General features: G+C 40.7%; 2 protein-coding genes across 2 annotated transcripts in view; both read left to right on the forward strand.

Annotated features, from left to right (window-relative positions):
* The first annotated feature begins 1,227 nt into the window (after positions 1–1,227).
* LOC109895854 (transmembrane protein 230) lies at positions 1,228–3,262 on the forward strand. Its single transcript, XM_020489896.2, has 3 exons — positions 1,228–1,824; positions 2,116–2,238; positions 2,380–3,262. Exons 1-3 carry the CDS (start codon positions 1,729–1,731, stop codon positions 2,518–2,520), a joined length of 360 nt encoding a protein of 119 aa, XP_020345485.1. The 5' UTR covers positions 1,228–1,728; the 3' UTR covers positions 2,521–3,262.
* An 860-nt stretch (positions 3,263–4,122) lies between these two features.
* The window catches only part of LOC109894898 (protein turtle homolog A-like), a 39,625-nt gene continuing 23,364 nt past the window's right edge, over positions 4,123–20,383 (forward strand). Inside the window, exons 1-3 of the mRNA XM_031830145.1 lie at positions 4,123–4,641; positions 11,895–11,990; positions 18,365–18,571. Of these exons, the coding sequence (XP_031686005.1) occupies positions 11,930–11,990; positions 18,365–18,571 (268 nt within the window). The 5' untranslated portion in view covers positions 4,123–4,641; positions 11,895–11,929. The remainder of the gene's footprint in view (positions 4,642–11,894; positions 11,991–18,364; positions 18,572–20,383) is intronic.

The following is a 20,383-nucleotide window of genomic DNA, read 5'->3' on the forward strand; positions in this document are numbered from 1 at the left end:
GATTTCATCACTTTGCTACAGACAAATGTAATATGATCTTTCCAGGATAACTTTTCATTAATTTGAACTCTGAGGAATCTAGTGGATGTGACTTGTTCCGTTTCATTCCCACCAATTGAAATTCGGGCTCTTTAAAAAAACAAAAAAAAAAAACAATTTCTTATTCTTACTAGTGAATAAAATAAAGTTGAATTTTTGTAACATTTAAAGATAATTTGTTCATCTGGAACCATTCGGAAAATGTGGCCTTACCCGAGTTTGCTTCATTAATTAGTGAATCAAAATTGATAAAATCAAATTGGTATCCTCAGCAAAGAGAATGTGAAGTACGGTAGAAGACACAGCAGCAAGGTCATTGATATAGATTAGGAATAACAAAGGCCCAATTATAACCCTGTGGTACACAACATGATATCTTGGCCCTGGTAGATACACAGTTATTTGCATAAACACATTGTTCTCTATCATGAACATAACTATATAACCAATTAAATGTATAATCATGAAAAACGTAATAATTCAATTTAGAAAGTAATATTTCATGATCAACCATGTCAAACTCTTTGGATAAATCTAAAAAGATGCCAAGAGCGTATTCATTGTTGTTAATTAACGACTAAAGATTTTATTCACAAGTTGCAGTAGTTTTTACGGAAACCATATTGGTGCTCATATAGAATACAGTGTTGATTTAAATGTTTCAACACACCAATTTTTCTTGTACAGAAATTGGGTAATAATTTGTAAAATATCTTGGATCCCCAGATTTATAAAGGGGGATAACTTTGGCAATTTTCAAATCTTAAGGAACAATACCAGTTTGCATAGATTTGGTGAAGATATTACGAGGAAGACACTGATTTCACCAATGAGTAACCAACCTCATCATGACCTGCTGCTGATATCTTTAAGTTGACGATTATCTCCATCACCTCCATTACATCAGGAGGATCAAACTGACTCAGAGAAGGGAAATGTTACTTAACGTAATCCAAGGGATTTCCATCAGTTTTCTAAATATTCTTTGACAAAGAGGAACTCACACGCTCAAGTTATTAAATGCACATGAAATAACATCAGGACCACGATAGCCTATATACTATAGCCTATATAGCCTACATTTTTGTGATTCACTTGAGCGGTACCAAATTGTTTTTCAGCTGTGATACGGCATCGCCCCTTAGGGGTAGGTTTCTTCCAATACACTTTAGGGACCTGGGATGTATTCATCTTGCCCATTCTGATGCAAAACGTTTCTCATACGAAAGCAAATGGTATTTGTCTAATATAAATTTTCATTTTGCTCTGTTTTGCATCGTTTGGTTCTTAAACGTTAAACGATTTCCGTAATGAATACACATCTCTTATCTGGAGAAAAGAAACGCGCATTGCGCAGGCGTTGTACAGACGAAACAACGGAAGAGGTCACTTCAGCATGAGAAGCTAGGTGGACTACCAAACATCGTTTTGATTTCTACAGAATTAGGCTACCTCTCTTTTTAACTTCTTATCTGAATCGGCGGTACCCTTCTTTCTATTTACACTTGGTTCCAACGTAGGTTACAGTAGACTAATTATCGAGAGAAACAACATTGTAGCTGACAAGGCGGGCGCCATCAGTGTAGCATTTCTCAATATGAAATGATATAATCGGCTGCCAATGTAACAGAACAATGCAACATTTTTAAGCAAGAGTGATACTTTTCTTTCATGTAATTTAAAGCAAAGATGACAGCTCGCAACAGTGTAACACATGGAATACCCAACACTAAGGTCAGGTACTCCAAATTAGCCAGTGATGATGACGGCTACATTGACCTGCAGGTAAGGGCTTGAGTGTGCTAGAATGGGCCTGGTATGGGCTGGAATGGATATCTGGAATCTATAGGCCGTTTGAAATGAACTGCCCATGGCAATTATGGGAATCTATCATCATCATTATGTAACTATAGACATAGTCCAATATCGTTATTGCATCAATCAACCCTGTATATGAAATTATGTTGTAATATCAGTATTGGAAAAAGCTTTTGGGATGGTTTGGTGAAACACAAATGACAAAATGTTTGATATTCTGTAGTATGTTGTTATTAAGTAATGTTTATCCCCCCACAGTTCAAAAAGAGCCCACCCAAGGTCCCATACAAAGCCATTGCACTGGCCACTGGCCTCTTCTTGATTGGATCTCTGTTGATCACCATTGGAGCCCTCCTATTGGCAGGATACTTTGAAGTCACAGTGAGTATGACAATTAAGTCTATTTGTACATTCTTGTCATGTTTCACAACAAATATATTTTCACACAGTTAACTTTGACACATTCTAGTGTGTTCCTTAGATATGAATATTTTATAGATTTTCTGTCTTCATTCGTTTCAGCATGCTGACCGGACTGTGCCTGTTCTCATCATTGGAATCCTGGTTTTCCTTCCTGGATTCTATCACCTGCGGATAGCTTACTATGCATCAAAGGGCTACCGTGGTTACTCCTATGATGATATACCAGATTTTGATGACTGAGCCACTCCTAACTGAGTGTCATGTGTTATTTTTATATAGTGTTGTTAAATACAGTAATCAGACAGGGATCTAGTCCTAAAGCAGATGTCCTTTGATGTTTTTGTTAATCATAGAATGTCTTAACTTTTTGTTCTTTGATTGAATTACCACCATAGTTCATTATGATTGATTACTATATTTAGTTTAGATATGGTTGTGTTATTGTTTCTAACAAAGAACATGTTTTTTAGTTGACGGATCAATTGGGAATGTGTTTCTAGGATGCTTTTTTTCTCTCCAACATATAAAAGAGAAGGATGTCATTTCTATGCTGATAAAATACTTAGCTGTGCTGTGAGGGAGGCATGAGTTGAATTTATTGTCCAACTGTTAGTCCTATACCTGATCACTGTAACCATAAACAGAACCATGAGTTTGAGACATTATGGCTAAACTTGAAAGTTGACTGTTTTTCTGTTGAAATGTCACTTGTGCTTTCCTGTAGGGTTTGCTGGTAGGAGTATCTTATGTGATTAATGCCAATCCTTTGATCTCCATATGGTGTGCTGCTAGGCCTGTGAGAGTCAAGAGGGAAAAGTAGTCACGCAACAATACAGAGCTCAAAGTGTCTGGTATAGATATCTACTGACTAAGTTTGAGAGGCATTGCCACTGGCAATGACGTCAGGAGTGTATCCATATGTTGAAAAGAAAGGCAATTGTGGTTGTGCACCAGCTCAAATAAAGGCTATCATAAACAACCATCTTCACTTTTGTGTCAACTCACGCCCTCATGTGGTGTTCCAAAGTTTTCTCAGTGGGGAAAAAACAAACCCAATATTCTACAGACAACCATTGATGTTGTCTGAACCAAATGTTTCGAAAATGTAAGATCTGTGTTTGTTTGAGAGCAATTATTTGACATATTTGGGTGAATGATGGTACTGGTGGAGTAGATGAAGTTATGCCTAAATCAAGCAGGTAGGGCGTTACCACTAATATTTTCACACAGTTAACTTTGACACATTCTAGTGTGTTCCTTAGATATTAATATTTTATAGATTTTCTGTCTTCATTAAAGTAACCTCATCAGGCTATTCTGTATTTGGGTAGAAGTGTTTGGGATGAGATTACCACTAAGTGAGGGTCTCTAGGAGCAGTTTACCCCAACGACCTCAGACCCCAAACCATTTTTTAAAAAGTTGTTGGAGGGACATCTATTCCTATAGGAAAACTATCCCACACATATTGATAAAAAAGTGATGTTGTGAAGGCATTTTGTTGTAACTTTGTGGGGCAAAGTATTTCCCCTTGTAATAAAGGCGTTATTGATCATTGCGTCACGGAAAGAGACATGAGAAGAACAGAAGCAAGGCATTTTGGATACAACTTGGACCCTTATTAAAAATGTATGACAATTACATTGTCATTGTTTATGGACGTGTCCCGTTGTATAGCATGTGTCTTTTGTCAGGGTCTCCAAAACGTCCTCTCCCACGGAAAAGCGCTTTTGTCTGGAGCGCTTAAACTGAGTGCATATCTTAGGGAGGAGGAGGGAGATACGAGGAAGGAAAGAAACCGCGAGGAACGTAGTGCATGAATAGACGACTATACTCGTACACATTCTCCGTCATTGTAGGGTGGAACTGAGAGGTGCACATCATTTGGGGATTTTTTTGAGCAACGCATTACTTAAATAAATGCGCTTAATGGATTCAGATAGTTTTTTTCTACTGGTCCTTTTTACTACACTTTGGATAACTTTGGACAAAGCTGCAAGAAGGAGAAACATTTGAAATATGCTCGGGAACATTCAAATGATTATAAACCAATCTAGGCACTCCTTAAGTTTTTCTCTGTCGTTATATTGGATTTAATGACTTAGAATAGAATGAAATACTGCTACAGCTACATCTAAACTGAGTTCTTCCTATCTTCACTCTTGTTGAGTCAGCACCTATCAGGGGCTCGTGAAAGACAGTTTCACGCTGTTATAAAATATGCGAACACCTGCATTTTTAAGTCAAACGTATCAAACTTTAGAATAACCAATGAAAGCCTAAATACGTCAACTGCTGAAAAAAGCAAAGGACCCGATGGATTGATTGTATTCTGGTCAACTCAGAGAAGTACCTCAAGCAAGGTAAATCGACTCCGCCACATCCTACATGTGAATAACAGTTTATGTGATTTACACATGTGGTCCACTTTTATTGCAAATGTACATTCACTTATTATAGAATCTACTTTTTTTCACAAACACACATTTCCTTACGCTTTTTCTTAGTCTAGACAAAGATTCCGTTGTAGCTTTATACTTTTGTCTCAAGTAGCCTATTCGACCTACCGTTAAAACAGTTTGACAAGCAGAATATTCCCTGAAGTGCATTGTGTTGACGTCCGTTCTTGTTGACCATTTTGCTCGAGACATGTTGCTTTATGATTACAGGTTGAGGTGTGATTTATGTAGCTTGCGTTAGCTTTTAAGTGTACATTTGGAACAAGCTAGATTATTCATAGTCTTTGGTGAAATTAAGATTAATTAATGCATTAAATGAATGCATACTGAGAACACTGTTCAATCACAGCAGAATGGTCATTTTGTATTCAGGTTGGGTCCCTTTCCAATCAGTCCATGTCAGACAATAGAGGCACCTGTTTTTGTTGTTGCCTGATATGGAGACCATCCTTGTAAACAAATCATGTAGTTACTCTAAAATAACAATGACTTTCAGATTTTTTTTCTGATATATGATGTTATTCCTATTCTTTAATTATTTACTGCATTCAGATATCAGCCTTGATGCCACATCTTATATTTTTCTTTACGTTTGAAAACTGATCAATGAAAACAGCATCTGCTACTAAACCCTCCCATCCCCCACTATGGATACAGGCAAAAACCCAACAGAATATGATGCATATTTGCTTACACTACTCCATAATGAGTCACCAGTTCAATCCACACTTGGTTATTGAGACTAACTTCATTCTGAAAGACCATGTATTGTGTCGTTCAGTTCTTCTGTTTGATATGTTTATGAATTACTTATACTGGATATCCTCACTTGGACTGTGGCAATTCATGAGTCATGACACACGGGCATCATTGATGCTAAATAGTTCAGTTATCTACCATGGCACTTTTTTCATGATATAGTAAAGTGTCCATTGTATCAGAGTGATGTTTTTTATTGCTGATTTTGTAGATTTTAATTGCTTACTCAGGTGACCAAAGTCCAACTGTAAAGCTTAGTTCATCCATGGGCCTTAGTGATTTACCGGACTCTGTGGTTCTATGTTCTGCACAGTGGAGGCTCCTCAGAGTAGGAAGGGGAGGACCATCCTCTTCAGTGAATTTCATAAAAATAAAAATAGTGAAACATAAAAAAAGTTATCCTTTTTAGATATAACTGTACTGAATATATTCACGTCAAAAAATATCTGATTAAAACACAGTTTAGCAATGAAGTTCCACAGTAGCATCAACAGCACCCTCTAGGGTAGCACAATGGTGTAGCCAGAGGACAGCTATTTTCCATCCTCCAATGGGTACATTGACTTCAATACAAGAAATTATGACAACTTCCGGAGGACGTCCTACAACCTATCAGAGCTCTTACAGTATGAACTAACATGTTGTCCATCCAATGAAAGGATCCGAGAATTAATCCAGTACTGAAAGCATAAGCTACAGCTAGCTAGCATTGCAGTGCATAAAATGTTGTGAGTATGTGACTCAAAGAGAGAAAGGACAATGGTTGAACAGTTTTGAAAAAAAAAAGATTTATTAAAAAATTAAGGAGAAGCAGCAGAGAGAGCTAACTATATTTTGTTGTATTTTAGCTTCTTAGTTTACCTTTCACTTATGTAGCTAATGCAGCTAATTTAGCCTACTCAACAAGCTGACTCAAACAGAGAGGAATGCTACTTAATGTTAGCTAGCTGGCTAAAGATATCCAACACAGCAACTCTTCCAAGTCAAGGTAAGTGTTTTATTAATTCATTGCCACCGGTGCCTGGTGTAACTGCTTGCTGTACACTGTACTGTGTGATTGTACACACATATTGGATTGTGGGTTTACTAACGCATTTGTTCTAGTTTGTTGACTATAACATTAATATGGTGACAACGATGTAGGCTGTGTAGTGATTAGCGGTTATGGTTTGAAGGTTTGGCTCAGAGAGGTTTTTACACCTGGTCACAGACAGCTGTTGTGTTGTGCACTGAAGTCCACAAGCAAAGACAAAAGGTGAGAGCAAGAAAAGCAGATAGATGCGAGAAGGAATTATACAATGAGCAAAGTGATGATGCTCTATGTGGCTGCTGTGAGAGTGAACTGTGTGTACGGGTGATCAGGGTTGTATTTATTCCACCGATTCTGTTGAAAAACGTTTATTAAAATGGAACCAAACAGAATTTGTCCAATAGAAACTCTGTTTTAGTTGCAAAACGGAACGTTATTATTTAGCATCGAGGTGTAATAAAGCAAGTTTTTGTTTCTTGCACGGATTTGATACAAAACCGCTTAGAGTTTTGAGGGAAAACCTAAAGGAGATTAGAAAAAGGGAGCAAATAAAGACATATTCAGCTGAATGCAGTGTAAAAGGCACCATTGTATAGACATGGCCAACACATCTGCAGTGTTGTTGGAAACTCTGAATGTGTTTCTCAGTCGTGGATGGTAAGAGTTGACTTGGTGTGGTATAAATTAACCTCCAGAACTAAATGGGTTCTTTAGTGTTATTTTAGCTTTCTTTCAATCGACCAAGACATTTGGGCAGCACCTCACTTTTGTCTCTCTCCTTCTTCTAACAAGGCCAATGTGGTTATTGCGTGTGAAGTATTCTAGCTCAGGTGCAGCAATCAGCTATCTATGCCTTGAGACACTTCATTTCACATCAATGCAGTGGTTGACCCTAAATTAAGGTTTGTATGGGAACCAGAGGTCATGGGGTGGGGCAAACTACTCTAAAGGGCTGGTTGAATTAATGGAGAATGTCAGTACACAAGATGTAGAGGCTGTATCAGAGGGAGTTGGGATATGAACAACAGCAAAAAATCAAATTCACACATGCGTACAGTACAATACACACAAATATAAGCACCAACCAAATTATTATCATTATTATTAATAATGGGTCTCAATGATGACAGACGTATCCATCTCTTCTCCCCCCCACTACACTAAATTACACCTTGAAAGAAGAGTTTGGTCTCTATTCTCGCTAATTCGGTCAGTAAAATGTTGATTGTTGGCCTTAACCCTTTCCTTTTATGAAGTAATCTGGTGGGATGTGCAGTGGATGAATTCTATATTTGTTTTATGATTTACTAGTAGGTGTGTTCTTTCTTTGCACGTGCAATAGGGCCCTCAGTTCCCCCATCAAACCCAGCAGGTCTGTTCTGAGGCCATGGCCCAAGCAGGATTAACCAGGATTACTAAGAAAGTAATACAGCTGCTTATCAGGTCCGTCTCTATCACCAACATCACAGATGGGCCTTGGCCGCTAGGCCGATAGGATTTTCTTAGTATGTATTACCAAGTGTGTGAACGTAGAGAGTTAGTCAGATGGATAGTGTCGTGTTCTATTGTTATGAGTTTGATGTACACATTTGCGGTTTTGTCTGGGTGCAAATTCGGCAAAACTTTTTTGGGGGTGGTGGGGTTTACTCTCAGTGGGCTTTCTACTTTACTACTGGCCTGGCCTGGCCTGGGGGGGATCATTTTCCTCCATGTTTTCACCTCTTTCCCTCTTAATGCAGGGCTCTTCGAACTGTGCTGCATCCTACCTGTGAGATCCAGCCCAGCCCTGTCCGTCATTTGCTCCCTTACCGCTACTGTAAGTGTGTACCATGCACGCTGTGCCACATTTAGATGGGATAAACCATCCATGTTATTTATAATGCCATCAAAATGGCAAGCATCCCTGTAAACAGAACAATCTGTCAGGTTATGGAACAGTATTTGCTGACAACTGTTTACTGAGGAGAAGACAACAGTCTTGATAGATTATGGATTTATGTAGGATGGCTCTCTCACAGGGGATGGATGGAAGGTTTGGTATGGTACATTTGTCAGTGAGATCAATGGCTGTCACTCTGCTATGGCAAGCAGTGCTTAATAATACAAATTCACCAACTGTTTGTAAAAGCATATACAGGACAGCGTGTTGCTGACGGATGCCCTTTATCTTTGATTTCTAATTCGATTACACTATTAAGGTTGGGAGCAGCAGTACTGGATTAGACTAGGTGTTCACAAGGGTGCAGTCCAAAGTCATTTGTCTCATTGAAGCCCAGTAAGAGATGCGACTATTCTTAAAGGTGCAATATGCAGAAATCGCATTTCCTGGTTGGCCTATTTTCAGTTTAAGTGGCAAAACAAGCAGTCATTGTGTAGAGAATCTTTATACCATTTAAACTGCTCGGACAAATATTTTCCATAACCAAAAATGTTGTATTTTCAGCTGTTTGAACTTAAGAACGGGAGCATATAGAACAGATCTACCACTTCTTAAACTTGCTTTCAATGGGAATGACAGGTCTCTAACTCACATGTCACGGGTCGTCCAAAAAGTTACATATTGCAGCTTTAACAGGTTTGAAAGTCTTTACACTGTCATTTCAAAGTAAAATGTCTTCTGTGTAAGTGTCCATTAGTCTACTGCATTGATTGCCAGACTTATGGGAGAAAAGGCCCAGACTATTTGAGTGTCTGAGGTTGTGTATCGGTTGTGTACTGACAGAACAGTCTTACTCAGTATGACAGAACGGTCCGGATCTCCCTCAATGGCTTCTTTTGTGTGACTTAGACACTTATGTAACGTCTCCGTGTTCCCCTCAGATACCCTCAGGCTCAGCTCCCCTCACTTCCTAACCCGCATCTGCTCCATGTACAGTTGATCCTGGCAGAGCTGCATTTGTCTGCTGTTCAGGACTGTATAAGAGGGGCTTAGCTACCACTCCCAACCCTGTAAACTAAAGCCAGGTTTTAGGCAAAGAAACTTAAATGACTGTTGGGCAATATTAACATAATCCAATAATTCATAATAATTGACTTGGTGTATTTGTATGCAACCAGCAACTTTTTCATTGAAGAAGCAAAATCAGAACCCTCCTTGAGCAGCTCCCATAATTGCAATGATTTCTCTTGACAATATGCTTTTAGAAAGAACACTGAGTCCTCTCATTCGTTTGAAGATAGAGAGATAATCATTCTGAAGGCACTCAATTTGCTTTTCCATTATGAGATTAAAGGCACATTGATATGATGCTTTGTGTACTGTGCATCTCCAAGCACTGTCATTCAACATACTATCAGTGACCTATGCAACCCCTCATTACTATGTATGATGTGGCATCTTGAGATAAACTTGTAGGCCTCCTCTGTTTGTATTTAAATTAAAAGACTTCCTGCCCTGGGAAACAGGTCATACCTGTAGCCACAGAATAGTGGTGGGTTCTGTCCTCTGTCTCTTCTGTCTACACCTATAGACCTGGAACCCTACAGGCTCTCTCTGCAGGGTCTGTAGTCTGGCTCTCCCCTCTCAACTGCCCTGTCAAAGCACCAACTATAAGGCTGGAGAAACTCTAAAGAATTTGACAGGTGATATAAGTACCTATAGGTGATAAGCATGTATAAAGAGCTATCCAAAATAAACATTTTAGCAGTTAAACGTTTCCCTCAATAGCATTAACATGACATGAGAGGGGATTGGTTGGCTGGGTGCTCCATTGGATGCCATGTGGCTGAATGATGAAAACTGTTACCTCGGAAGACTACTTATACCTCAGAGAATGATGCAGTGCTGTGCAATCAGCTCCAGTGACAAGTAATCGTGTGTTTCTGTCACTTTGTAGGGATGATGACACAATAGCAAGTGCAGTTGGGGAAAAAAACTGAATGGGATGGGCAATGTTCGATTTAATTTGGCATTTCAGGCGTAAGGCAGGAACGAGAGGACATCATTATTCCTTCCATCTCTGTCCTGTCATAGCAAGTTATAGGTATCATGTATCCCTGTGAAACAATTTCTGTTGCTCCTTTTCCATTCAGAGAGGAGAGACTTTTGTTTTGGTTGTGACATAGCCCATGGCCATGTTGCCATTTCTGCTACTCTCATATAATAACATCATTGTTGCCTTGCCCCCAAATCAGTGATAAATATCACACTGATTTAACCAACTCAGGACAGATGCCATGGCTAATTCCCATCAGGACTAAAGAGTCCCGCTGAGTCCCATACCCTTATCAGACAAGTGCAGAGGATAACAATATCCCTAACCTATTCTTCCCAGATCTGTTTACTATGTCAGGTTACTACTATGAAACCAACTGTGTCACGTGAGTTGAGTTGGCATATCTGTTGCTATTACACTTCCTAGCTTTCTAAAAATGGCCTCCTTCTATTAGTGTAATTAACTTACACTAGTGATAAGCTGGTATTAGTGACTCTGAATTGCGTGTGCGGGAGGATACAGTGTATATGTGTGTGTGGAGGAAAGGTGAAAGCTTAAACTGTAGATGATTTTAAGCTGTATGCTGCTATCTTAACACATCATGGGCCAGACAGTGCAACACAGATTCAGTTTTCAGAGCTTTATTGACCCTTTGTATTGTCAGGCCCCATCCATTCTTCTTTCTAGGAAGTGAATTATTGAGCAGTCTGGTTACAGTAATATCCGGTTCACATTCAGTGGGTCGGTGCAATAATGCACAATGTCAGAGATAGAAATGACATTCATGGAATTTACAGCGTTCTCTTCTCGAATACTGTAAAGGTTTTTTATATTTTTTATATATAATGAAACACAAGAGTAAATATGAATTGAAAGTGCATTGACCATTAGACTGGGGTTGGGATGATGAGATAAACAGAGATGTCCCTGATGTTTTCCTCTTGCATGTGTCACCTGTCTAAAGCTGTTAGCCCAGTTAGCTTGAGACAAGACCTACAGTATGAGCTGGGCAAATCACAGGCAGAAGGTTCATCTTTTTGACCATATCAGTGACAGGGACACCCACAGGTCTGTCTAATGGTGATACACACAAACTCATACACACACATACACATCAATGTATTTTCACTCCCAAAGCTAGTTTGAATAAGCACGTTTCCCTTAATCCAAATCCAAATCACAAATCAGACATCCAATTTTGCAGTGAGCAAAGACTTTTTACAGAATACAGTCAGTTATCAAGCCGTCAACAGACTGGAATACAGTTTGAAGTAGGGATTATGAAATACTTTAGGGTTGATGTTAACTTGGAGGATTACCTTGGTCTTGTCTGATGCCCAGATGCAGTGGGAATGTCCTTGTACAGTATTAAAGGCTGTGTGTTACTTTATGTCAGAGGTTTGATTTGAATGTGTGTGTTTCTGTGTTTTCAGGTTGGGAGATATGTAAAGCAGTGTGAGGGACGGCGATGGGATTGGAGAGGCTGTGGCTTCTGGGTGTCACCACTGCTGTTGCCCTCTGTCTGCTGCGTAAGTATAATACTGCACAGTGCATTTGCTATGCTCATAACATTTTATTGGTTTCTCTCCTCTTACACCTACATTGCTCTCCTAGCTACCCAAGTAATTCACTTCATACATTTCTATTACAATGGTAAATCAATATAGTGAAGTTATGTACTGTAAATCATATAAAATGTGCCTCTAGAGAAATCCTCTCATTCAATTCGCTATCTGCCTCTCGCCATTTCTGTCTCTCTTCATCCCTTTCCACCCTTAATTACCAATGTCTTTACATTCCTTGTTTACGTGGACGCTTATGTAATGGCAAAGAGTCCAAGGCCTTGGCTCTCATGTACTGGTTGGTGGACGTTTCTGAATGCACTCCCTAGAACATATGATTCAAAGCATCATACTGATAAGTCTCTGACATCAGCCACTATGTACATGTGACATAGATTGGGGAAAGTGATGAGGAGGGGGTCGGGGGGTCTAGACACAAGTGTGTACAAGGGAATGGGGTGAAATCCGAATGTACAAAATACATCTGATGGTGCGGATTTAGATTAATCTGGGATTTATACTGGTCCCATCCAAAAAGCACGCTTCTAGGGGGAGGGGAGTTTAGTGGAGCGAGGCCATGTGTGGACCCCAGGGGGTTGTGGATCGGGAGGGAGGGGTGAGGGGCCTGCTACCCTACCATCTATCAGGGAGTGTCCCCTTTTGAGCAAAGCACTGCCGCAACGTGTTGTATTTTAAAGAGAACAGTGCAGCAGAAGCGAACTCCTTCCACTACTCTTTTGTCCGCGTGAGGCATACAATGCCTTGAATTTCCCTGGGAAGCTGTGAAGCGAGCTGTAGCCAATTGCGTGATTGTGTTTATGAGTCTGTTATTAAAGGATGTGAAGCAATGTTTATGCTTACTGCTTTTCATTTAAGTCATGTATGAATATAAATATTGCATATGCATTTGTTCATATGGGCAGAAAATTGTATATAAATGAATTCATATGTTTATATAAAGGCTGAAGGCTAAAAACAGCCTATACTATATCTAGGTCTTTTTCTAGTTTTCTACAATGTGTTTTCGTTTTAAAGACTGCACTGGCGATTTTAGCATGGAAATCTTGGTGGGGCAAAAACATTTTTATTTGGGATGCATGCCAGCAAATCCATTACACAACACAACACTAAACATTAAATTATTTGCACTATAACAGTGAAAAACATTGCCCACAAACTGTTAGGGCCTACATAAAGCTGTCCCAACAGCAGAGTCCCAACAGCAGTCCCAACACATTACCACTGCTACACCTGGCTATCAGCGGAGCCTTGTCTGGGAGCGAAACAGTTCATTCAGCCTCATTTACTGCCTTTAAAAAACATAGCTGATATGGCTGACTTGCTCCAACAAATGTGGTTTCTACTGACAATTGAGATGTACAAACTATGGCATAAGGGGACGACAAGCGGATAAGAGACAATCCATAATTTCGATTAAGATGTTAATGAGCGAGCTAGGACGGACGTAGTCAATATAACTATTTGTTCAGCACTTTTGAAATGTACAGCAACAGAATTCAGAACACGGGCCGTTCTTACAGTGTTCTCCCTGTACACCAAGTCAGAACTGTAGGATAAATAAAGGGGGCATATAAGCAGACAATGAAAGCTCTTACAATATTCAAAGACTACATTTCTCAAAAACAGGTTATAGGCTACATGTGCACCACCAAGTCAGAACAGTAGGCGAAATTAAGAGGTGAAAATAGACCAAATTATTAGGGTGAGGCACATTGGCTACTAACAGTTTACTACTCAACATACAATTATTACTTTCTTAGCTACAGTATACATATCTTCCTGGCATATTACATAATTTATGCAGAAGCAAACTAGACATTTTTGGACTCACCTTGTTGTGCTGTGCCCACTTGAACAGGAAGGTGGCGCGGCAGTCCTTCGTTGGCAAATTTTATCATCAGATTTTGTCATCAAAGTCTGGCATTCTCTGGATTATGGTGCTTTCAAGACAACTGGGAACTCTGAAAAAAAGGTTGAATCATGATAATGTCAGTGATCTTCAGGTCGTAGCTATAGAAAGAGGCCAGAGTTCCAAATTTACAATTCCGAGTTCAGTGAAAGTTTAAAACATACTTTCCCAGTCGTAGCTCATTTTTCCCGAGTTCCCAATTGTCATGAACTCACTAAAGTCAGATTTAGCAGTTAACAGCTGTTTTGAGCGCGGCACAAATTGTGCTTCATTGACAGCATGGCCAATTTTGAACGTTTATCATTTTAAACTAGGAAAAGAAACCCTTAATCTTAGACTTTGGACCACACAGCTACTCCACTGAATAGCAGGCTAATAATGGCTTTGCAATGCTTGCAGTTAGCTACACGGATTCCTTCCAAACCACTCAAATCAAATTTTAAAATCAAATAAAATTTTATTTGTCACAGGCCCTGAATACAACAGGTGTAGACTTTACAGTGAAATGCTTATTTATACAAACCATTAACCAACAATTCAGTTTTAAGAAAATACCCCCCAAAAAAGTAAGAGATGAAACTAACAAATATTTAAAGAGCAGCAGTAAATAACAATGTTGGGGCTATAAACAGGGGGTACCGGAACAGAGTCAATGTGTCAAGGTAATTGAGGTAATATATACATGTAGGTAGAGTTATTAAAGTGACTATGCATAGATAATAACTGAGAGTAGCAGCAGTGTGGGGGGGGGGGGGCAATGCAAATAGTTTGGGTAGCCATTTGATTAGATGTTCAGGAGTCTCATGGCGTGGGGGTAGAAGCTGTTTAGAAGCCTCTTGGACGTAGACTTGGCACTCCGGTACTGCTTGCCATGCGGTAGCAGAGAGAACAGTCTATTACTAGGGTGGCTGGAGGTGGTCCTGGATGCCAGTAGGGCCATACGCACTACCCTCTGTAGTGCCTTAAGGTTGGAGGCCGAGCAGTTGCCATACCAGGCAGTGATGCAACCCGTCAGGATGCTCTCGATGGTGCAAATGTAAAACCTTTTGAGGATCTGAAGACTCATGCCAAATATTTTTAGTCTCCTGAGGGGGAATAGGTTTTTTCATGCCCTCTTCATGACTGTCTTGGTGTGCTTGGACCATGTTAGTTTGTTGGTGATGTGGACGCCAAGGAACATGAAGCTTTCAACCTGCTCCACTACAGCCCCGTCGATGAGAATTGGGGTGTGCTCAGTCCTCCTTTTCCTGTAGTGCACAATCATCTCCTTTGTCTTGATCACGTTGAGAGAGAGGTTGTTCTTCTTGCACCACACGGTCAGGTCTCTGACCTCCTCCCTATAGGCTGTCTCATCGTTGTCGGTCACTGTTGTGTCATCGGCAAACCTATGATGTCGTGCCTGGCAGTGCAGTCATGAGTGAACAGGGAGTACAGGAGGGGACTGAGCACACACCCCTGAGGGGCCCCATGTTGAGGATCAGCGTAGCGGATGTGTTGGTACCTACCCTTTCCACCTGGGGGCGGCCCGTCAGGAAGTCCAGGATCCAGTTGCAGAGGGAGGTGTTTAGTCCCAGGGTCCTTAGCTTAGTGATGAGCTTTGAGGACACTATGGTGCTGAACGCTGAGCTGTAGTCAATGAATAGCATTCTCACATAGGTGTTCCTTTTGTCCAGGTGTGAAAGGGCTGTGTGGAGTGCAATAGAGATAGCATCATCTGTGGATCTGTTGGGGTGGTATGCAAATAGGAGTGGGTCTAAGGTTTCTGGGATAATGGTATTGATGTGAGCCATGACCAGCCTTTCAAAGCATTTCATGGCTACAGACGTGAGTGCTACGGGTCGGTAGTCATTTAGGCAGGTTACTTTAGTATTCTTGGGCACAGGGACTATGGTGGTCTGCTTGAAACATGTTGGTATTACAGACTCAATCAGGGACATGTTGAAAATGTCAGTGAAGACACTTACATTGTGGAATTTGCCATTTCCAACTTGTTTTGTAATGTTTATGTCCAATGGCCGATACCCATACATTTTATCTATAATTTCTCTTCATTATTTCTCTTCCGATGACGGAAGGACTAAAAAGGATTTGCCAGTAGATTATCGACTTGATTCATGATGATGACTGCTAGGTAAGATTTTGAAAGTATGATGTTGACATGATCAGTCCAATCAAAGCTACTGTAGATATAATGTGATTTGACGTCCTTTTATCTGTGGCCAATGACCTTGAGCCTTCTTGGAAGGACACTTCTAATGTAACTCTATGGCAGCACACAAGGGGCTAGAATTTTCTAGCTCTACCCTTAGACTTGGCGGTGACGTAGTATCCCCATGAGTGATAGAACACTGAGCCAATCACGGCGCATTGCTCTGTATTTTCTGTTGGCTTGCCCAACCACCACAGAGAGCACTGAGCTAGGCTGGAACACCTGCATTTTGGAGCTGCCTTACTCAAGAAAACAAAAAGAGACCATGTTTGTACACAGCATTTGTATGCGGCTTAAATACATACATTTTCTACATTGTTTGCAAACTGATATGTGACACGTATTAATGCCAAAATAACATGCAAAACAGGAAAGCCCCCCCCAAAATGTTTTTTGTTTGTTTGCTTCTTTTTTTGCAAAAACTTGGGGGCTCAAAACAGGCTCTGCCCCACCTGCCCTGAATGACGGTTCGTCACAAGAATGTATTTTCTCCCCAAATAAGCACAAACCATGTGTACCACGGTCCACAACTTGGTCGGTTTCTTCCTGGGTCTCCAGGCTTCTCTCCTTTAGGCCGTTCATCACCTTTCGGATCTGAATCCGAGCATTGTCTGGGATATAGTTGTATTCTCCAGTTAAATTGGAGATAACCCATCAACACTTGGTCCACTGTGCACAATTGTGTAGGCCTATTGCTATTGCCCAACAGCCAACGGTATTTTCCTTACCATTATTCAGGACATACAACAAACGAGTCGCCTAGTGGGCTTATTAACAAAATTAACTGGTTATGACATTTCATGGCGAAGAAGTATTATATCATAGTCCTAAATCTATGGTGTTGTTAGACCCAATGTGTCTCCCCTTACTGATGACAATGAATGAATGACGGGCGATCGAATTGTGCATGTGACTTGATGGAATTTGAATTATGTGAAGTGCCTAATGATAATGATAATGATGGTGTGAGCCCAGTAACAGATTGACTGCAGTCCATTTAATCATAGAGTAGGCTACTGTTACTTTCAGTCTCTAAAACCACACTGTTTCCATTTCTATAGTCATGTGACAAATACTCCATTTTATTGAAAAATATGTTGGCCTTTTACTAGATTCTTATATTTTTGCATGGACTGAATATTTCCATAACTGATCAAATGTCTGTAGGCTAATAGGCAAGACTAATATTCTGCCCATATTAACACATTTATTTTAGGTCATAGCCTAAAAAAATAGCCATACATGATTTAATGAAAAGCAGCAAACAGACACAACATTGTTTCACATTATTTAATAACAGACTCAAACACAAACATGCAATTGGCTACTGCTCTTTCACAGCTGTTTCCCGTGTAAGTACAGGGAAACTCAGCATATTGTACAATGCATATATTGATTGTGCAGAGGGGTCTGTAGTCTGTGTAGTGTTGTACCTTCGCTGTCGTGTTTTGCTCGATAAAAAGACTACAGGTAAGCCCTTTGAGATTAGTACTTAATCACCAGGCTAAACAAGGTGCAGATACAACACAACACAGGCTCTGGCCCAAGTGTCGTTAATGAGATTGCAGCATGTCTACAGAGCCGGTTGCAGCCTAGTGATCTTGTCACCAAATGGAGTACCATTGTTTTACATGGCCTCTGTGTGCCTGTTTTAAACAGAGCATACTCTGGAGATATTCAGGCTGGCATCCAACTCATGAATATTTATTCACATTTAAATGTGTGTTTATGTTATCTACTCTTGTCTCTTTCCCCGTAGTCCTACTGCTTGTTATTTTCTCAATCTCCTTCCAGTTTTTCTCTATCCATGCCTTTTGGTTTTAGCCTGTTTCTTCTGTCTTTGTCCTCCCCTTCCCTCTCATGAAGTGACACTTTTGCTGCAAAACAGTTTTATCATCAGTTCTCTGCCCTGCAAAAGATTTATTGAATATTTACTCAATATCTTTCTGGAATGTGTAACCAGAAATTCCACTGAATGCATTTAGAAAAACACTTAAAGTTTATCTGGTTCTGCATGACACTCAAACCTATGTTGAACAGATCCACATAGCGTATGGATGTTAAGGAGCTCTTAAATATTGATTTATGTTGTGGGTGTTGACCGTTCAGATATTAGCATGTTTTACTGCAGATTCACCAGTAATGCTCAGCCTTCCTCCATGGTATTGTTACCTGTGTGTTACCTGTGTGCTTTCTCCTCAGGTACATCCCAGGGTGTGGAGGCGGTGGTACGAGCCAGGGTTGGGGGGACTGCAGAGCTCAGTTGCAGTCTTACCCCCCCTTCTACAGGAGCCACCACCCCAAACCTGTTCCCACTGCACGTGGTGGAGTGGGTTCGCCTGGGTTACAATGTGCCCATCCTCATCAAATTTGGAGTGTACGCACCACGCGTGCATCCCAACTACAAGGGTGAGTCCTCTTGTCCCAGATCTATGTCTTAGCACCGCTTCTTTCAAATTACGCAATGCACAGGAAAGGCATTGTGGTAATTGCAGTTATACACCATGACTGAGCTTGTGAACCTTTTGGTTCTCACTTTCAGAGTCCTGGTGCAATTGAATCTTTTGTCCTGTTTGTTTATTGGGAGCCATTTGCCTTCACACAACAGCCCAGTGTTTTTACTGCTTTTTTTACAGTGCAGGGTATGGGAAAAGGACAAAGGAGAGTTTAACCTCAATTACCTAGATGCGACGATAGCAGTTGTGGTATCTCAAAGGAGTGAAGAGAAGGACCTGACAACTGTATCTGATTATATCTGAAGAGATTGCGTGCAATAAGGTTACATTGTCTTAAAACAACTTTCAATTACCTTCCTTTCAGCCTTCCTTTCCCCTGACAAGGAGCTGGCTGGGAATGTGCTTTAAGTACAGCTGATTTGTTTTGAGTTGGGATGGGGATGGGGGCTACACTGGTATTTTTGAATGCTGGAAGGTTTCAGTGGTGAGAATACTCCAACTAGGTAATCAATTAAGAGCCCTGTAATTAGACTGTGTGTGTGTGTGTGTGTGTGTGTGTGTGTGTGTGTGTGTGTGTGTGTGTGTGTGTGTGTGTGTGTGTGTGTGTGTGTGTGTGTGTGTGTGTGTGTGTGGTAGGGCAGGGCACTGGGACAGGGACTAGGCGAGGACGGAAATATGTTAGTCAGGGGGGTGGGATGACAGGCGGGGCTGTGTGTGGATGTGTGTTTGTGTGTGTCTGTGTGTGTGTGTGTGTTTATGTGAGTGCAAGTGGAGTATGGATTGAAGAGAGTGGGGTTAAATTGAGACAGGCTTGGCTGAGGTGGGGGCTGGTGGTCTGATGACAGTTTGTTCTTGGTATTCAGAGGGGTGACCTTGTTTAGCTGTAAGTAGGATGGATGAAGCATATGGAATATTGGAGTTCTCTTTCATTGAGTACCATAATCTAGTCATTGTTTCTCGGAGAAATAAGACAAAGGCTATGTCACCCCCCCCCCCCCCCTCCCCTCCACGTCCTCTGACAGAGCCCATGCCAATACTCCAAAATCCCATACCCTCTCATCTAGGTCACTGAACTGGCAGGAAGCTTTTCAAGTCCACCTAGAGTTTGTTTGCATTTAAAAACAATCACTAGATACATTCAGCTATCACTCTGAAGATCAAATGGACCCTGGCATGCACTGGACACACACCAGACTCTGACCACTCAGGAATGGCCTGGAGAGCACTGGCCAACAAATGTCTGGCAGTCTGTCTGACCCACCCATAGATAGGCCATTAACAGTGTTATTGTTTTAGGGCTATCATGTGATGCTCCATGACCCAGAATTCATCACTGAATCTATGGGGGTAAAACCAACAGAAAAGATGCAACAACAGTCTAACGGTTTGTTACTTAGCTTTGATGAGGGATATTCTCCCTCTCTGTGTGTCTGGGCTCCGCTTAACCCCTGTCTGCCTCATATCCTCTCAGCTCCCCTTCCTCTGGAGGCAGATGGCAACATGTGAAGCGTATCAGCACTGCAGATCTAATATATTCTACCCTCAAATTAAAATGTTTTGGGATTTAACCACAGCCCCATCTCACTAGACAGTATGAAACACAACCACTTCCTGGTCTTTGTCTCAAGCAGTCTATGCTCAGGGACAAACAAGAACAACTTTTTCCTAAGGGGAAGAAATTACTCACTGTTGTTAAACCTTATTTAGAGCCTATAAGACTGTTCTGTCATCTCTGTCTCTCATGTACAATCTTGCCCTGATGCCA

Source organism: Oncorhynchus kisutch, linkage group LG8, assembly GCF_002021735.2.
Source record: "Oncorhynchus kisutch isolate 150728-3 linkage group LG8, Okis_V2, whole genome shotgun sequence".
Taxonomy (NCBI): domain Eukaryota; kingdom Metazoa; phylum Chordata; class Actinopteri; order Salmoniformes; family Salmonidae; genus Oncorhynchus; species Oncorhynchus kisutch.

Excerpts from the sequence above, each read along its gene's own strand:
- LOC109895854 (XM_020489896.2), top strand. The coding sequence starts at position 1,729 with ATGACAGCTCGCAACAGTGTAACACATGGAATACCCAACACTAAGGTC. Across the intron at positions 1,825-2,115 it reads ACGGCTACATTGACCTGCAG|TTCAAAAAGAGCCCACCCAA; the intron begins GTAAGGGCTTGA and ends ATCCCCCCACAG. Across the intron at positions 2,239-2,379 it reads CAGGATACTTTGAAGTCACA|CATGCTGACCGGACTGTGCC; the intron begins GTGAGTATGACA and ends CATTCGTTTCAG.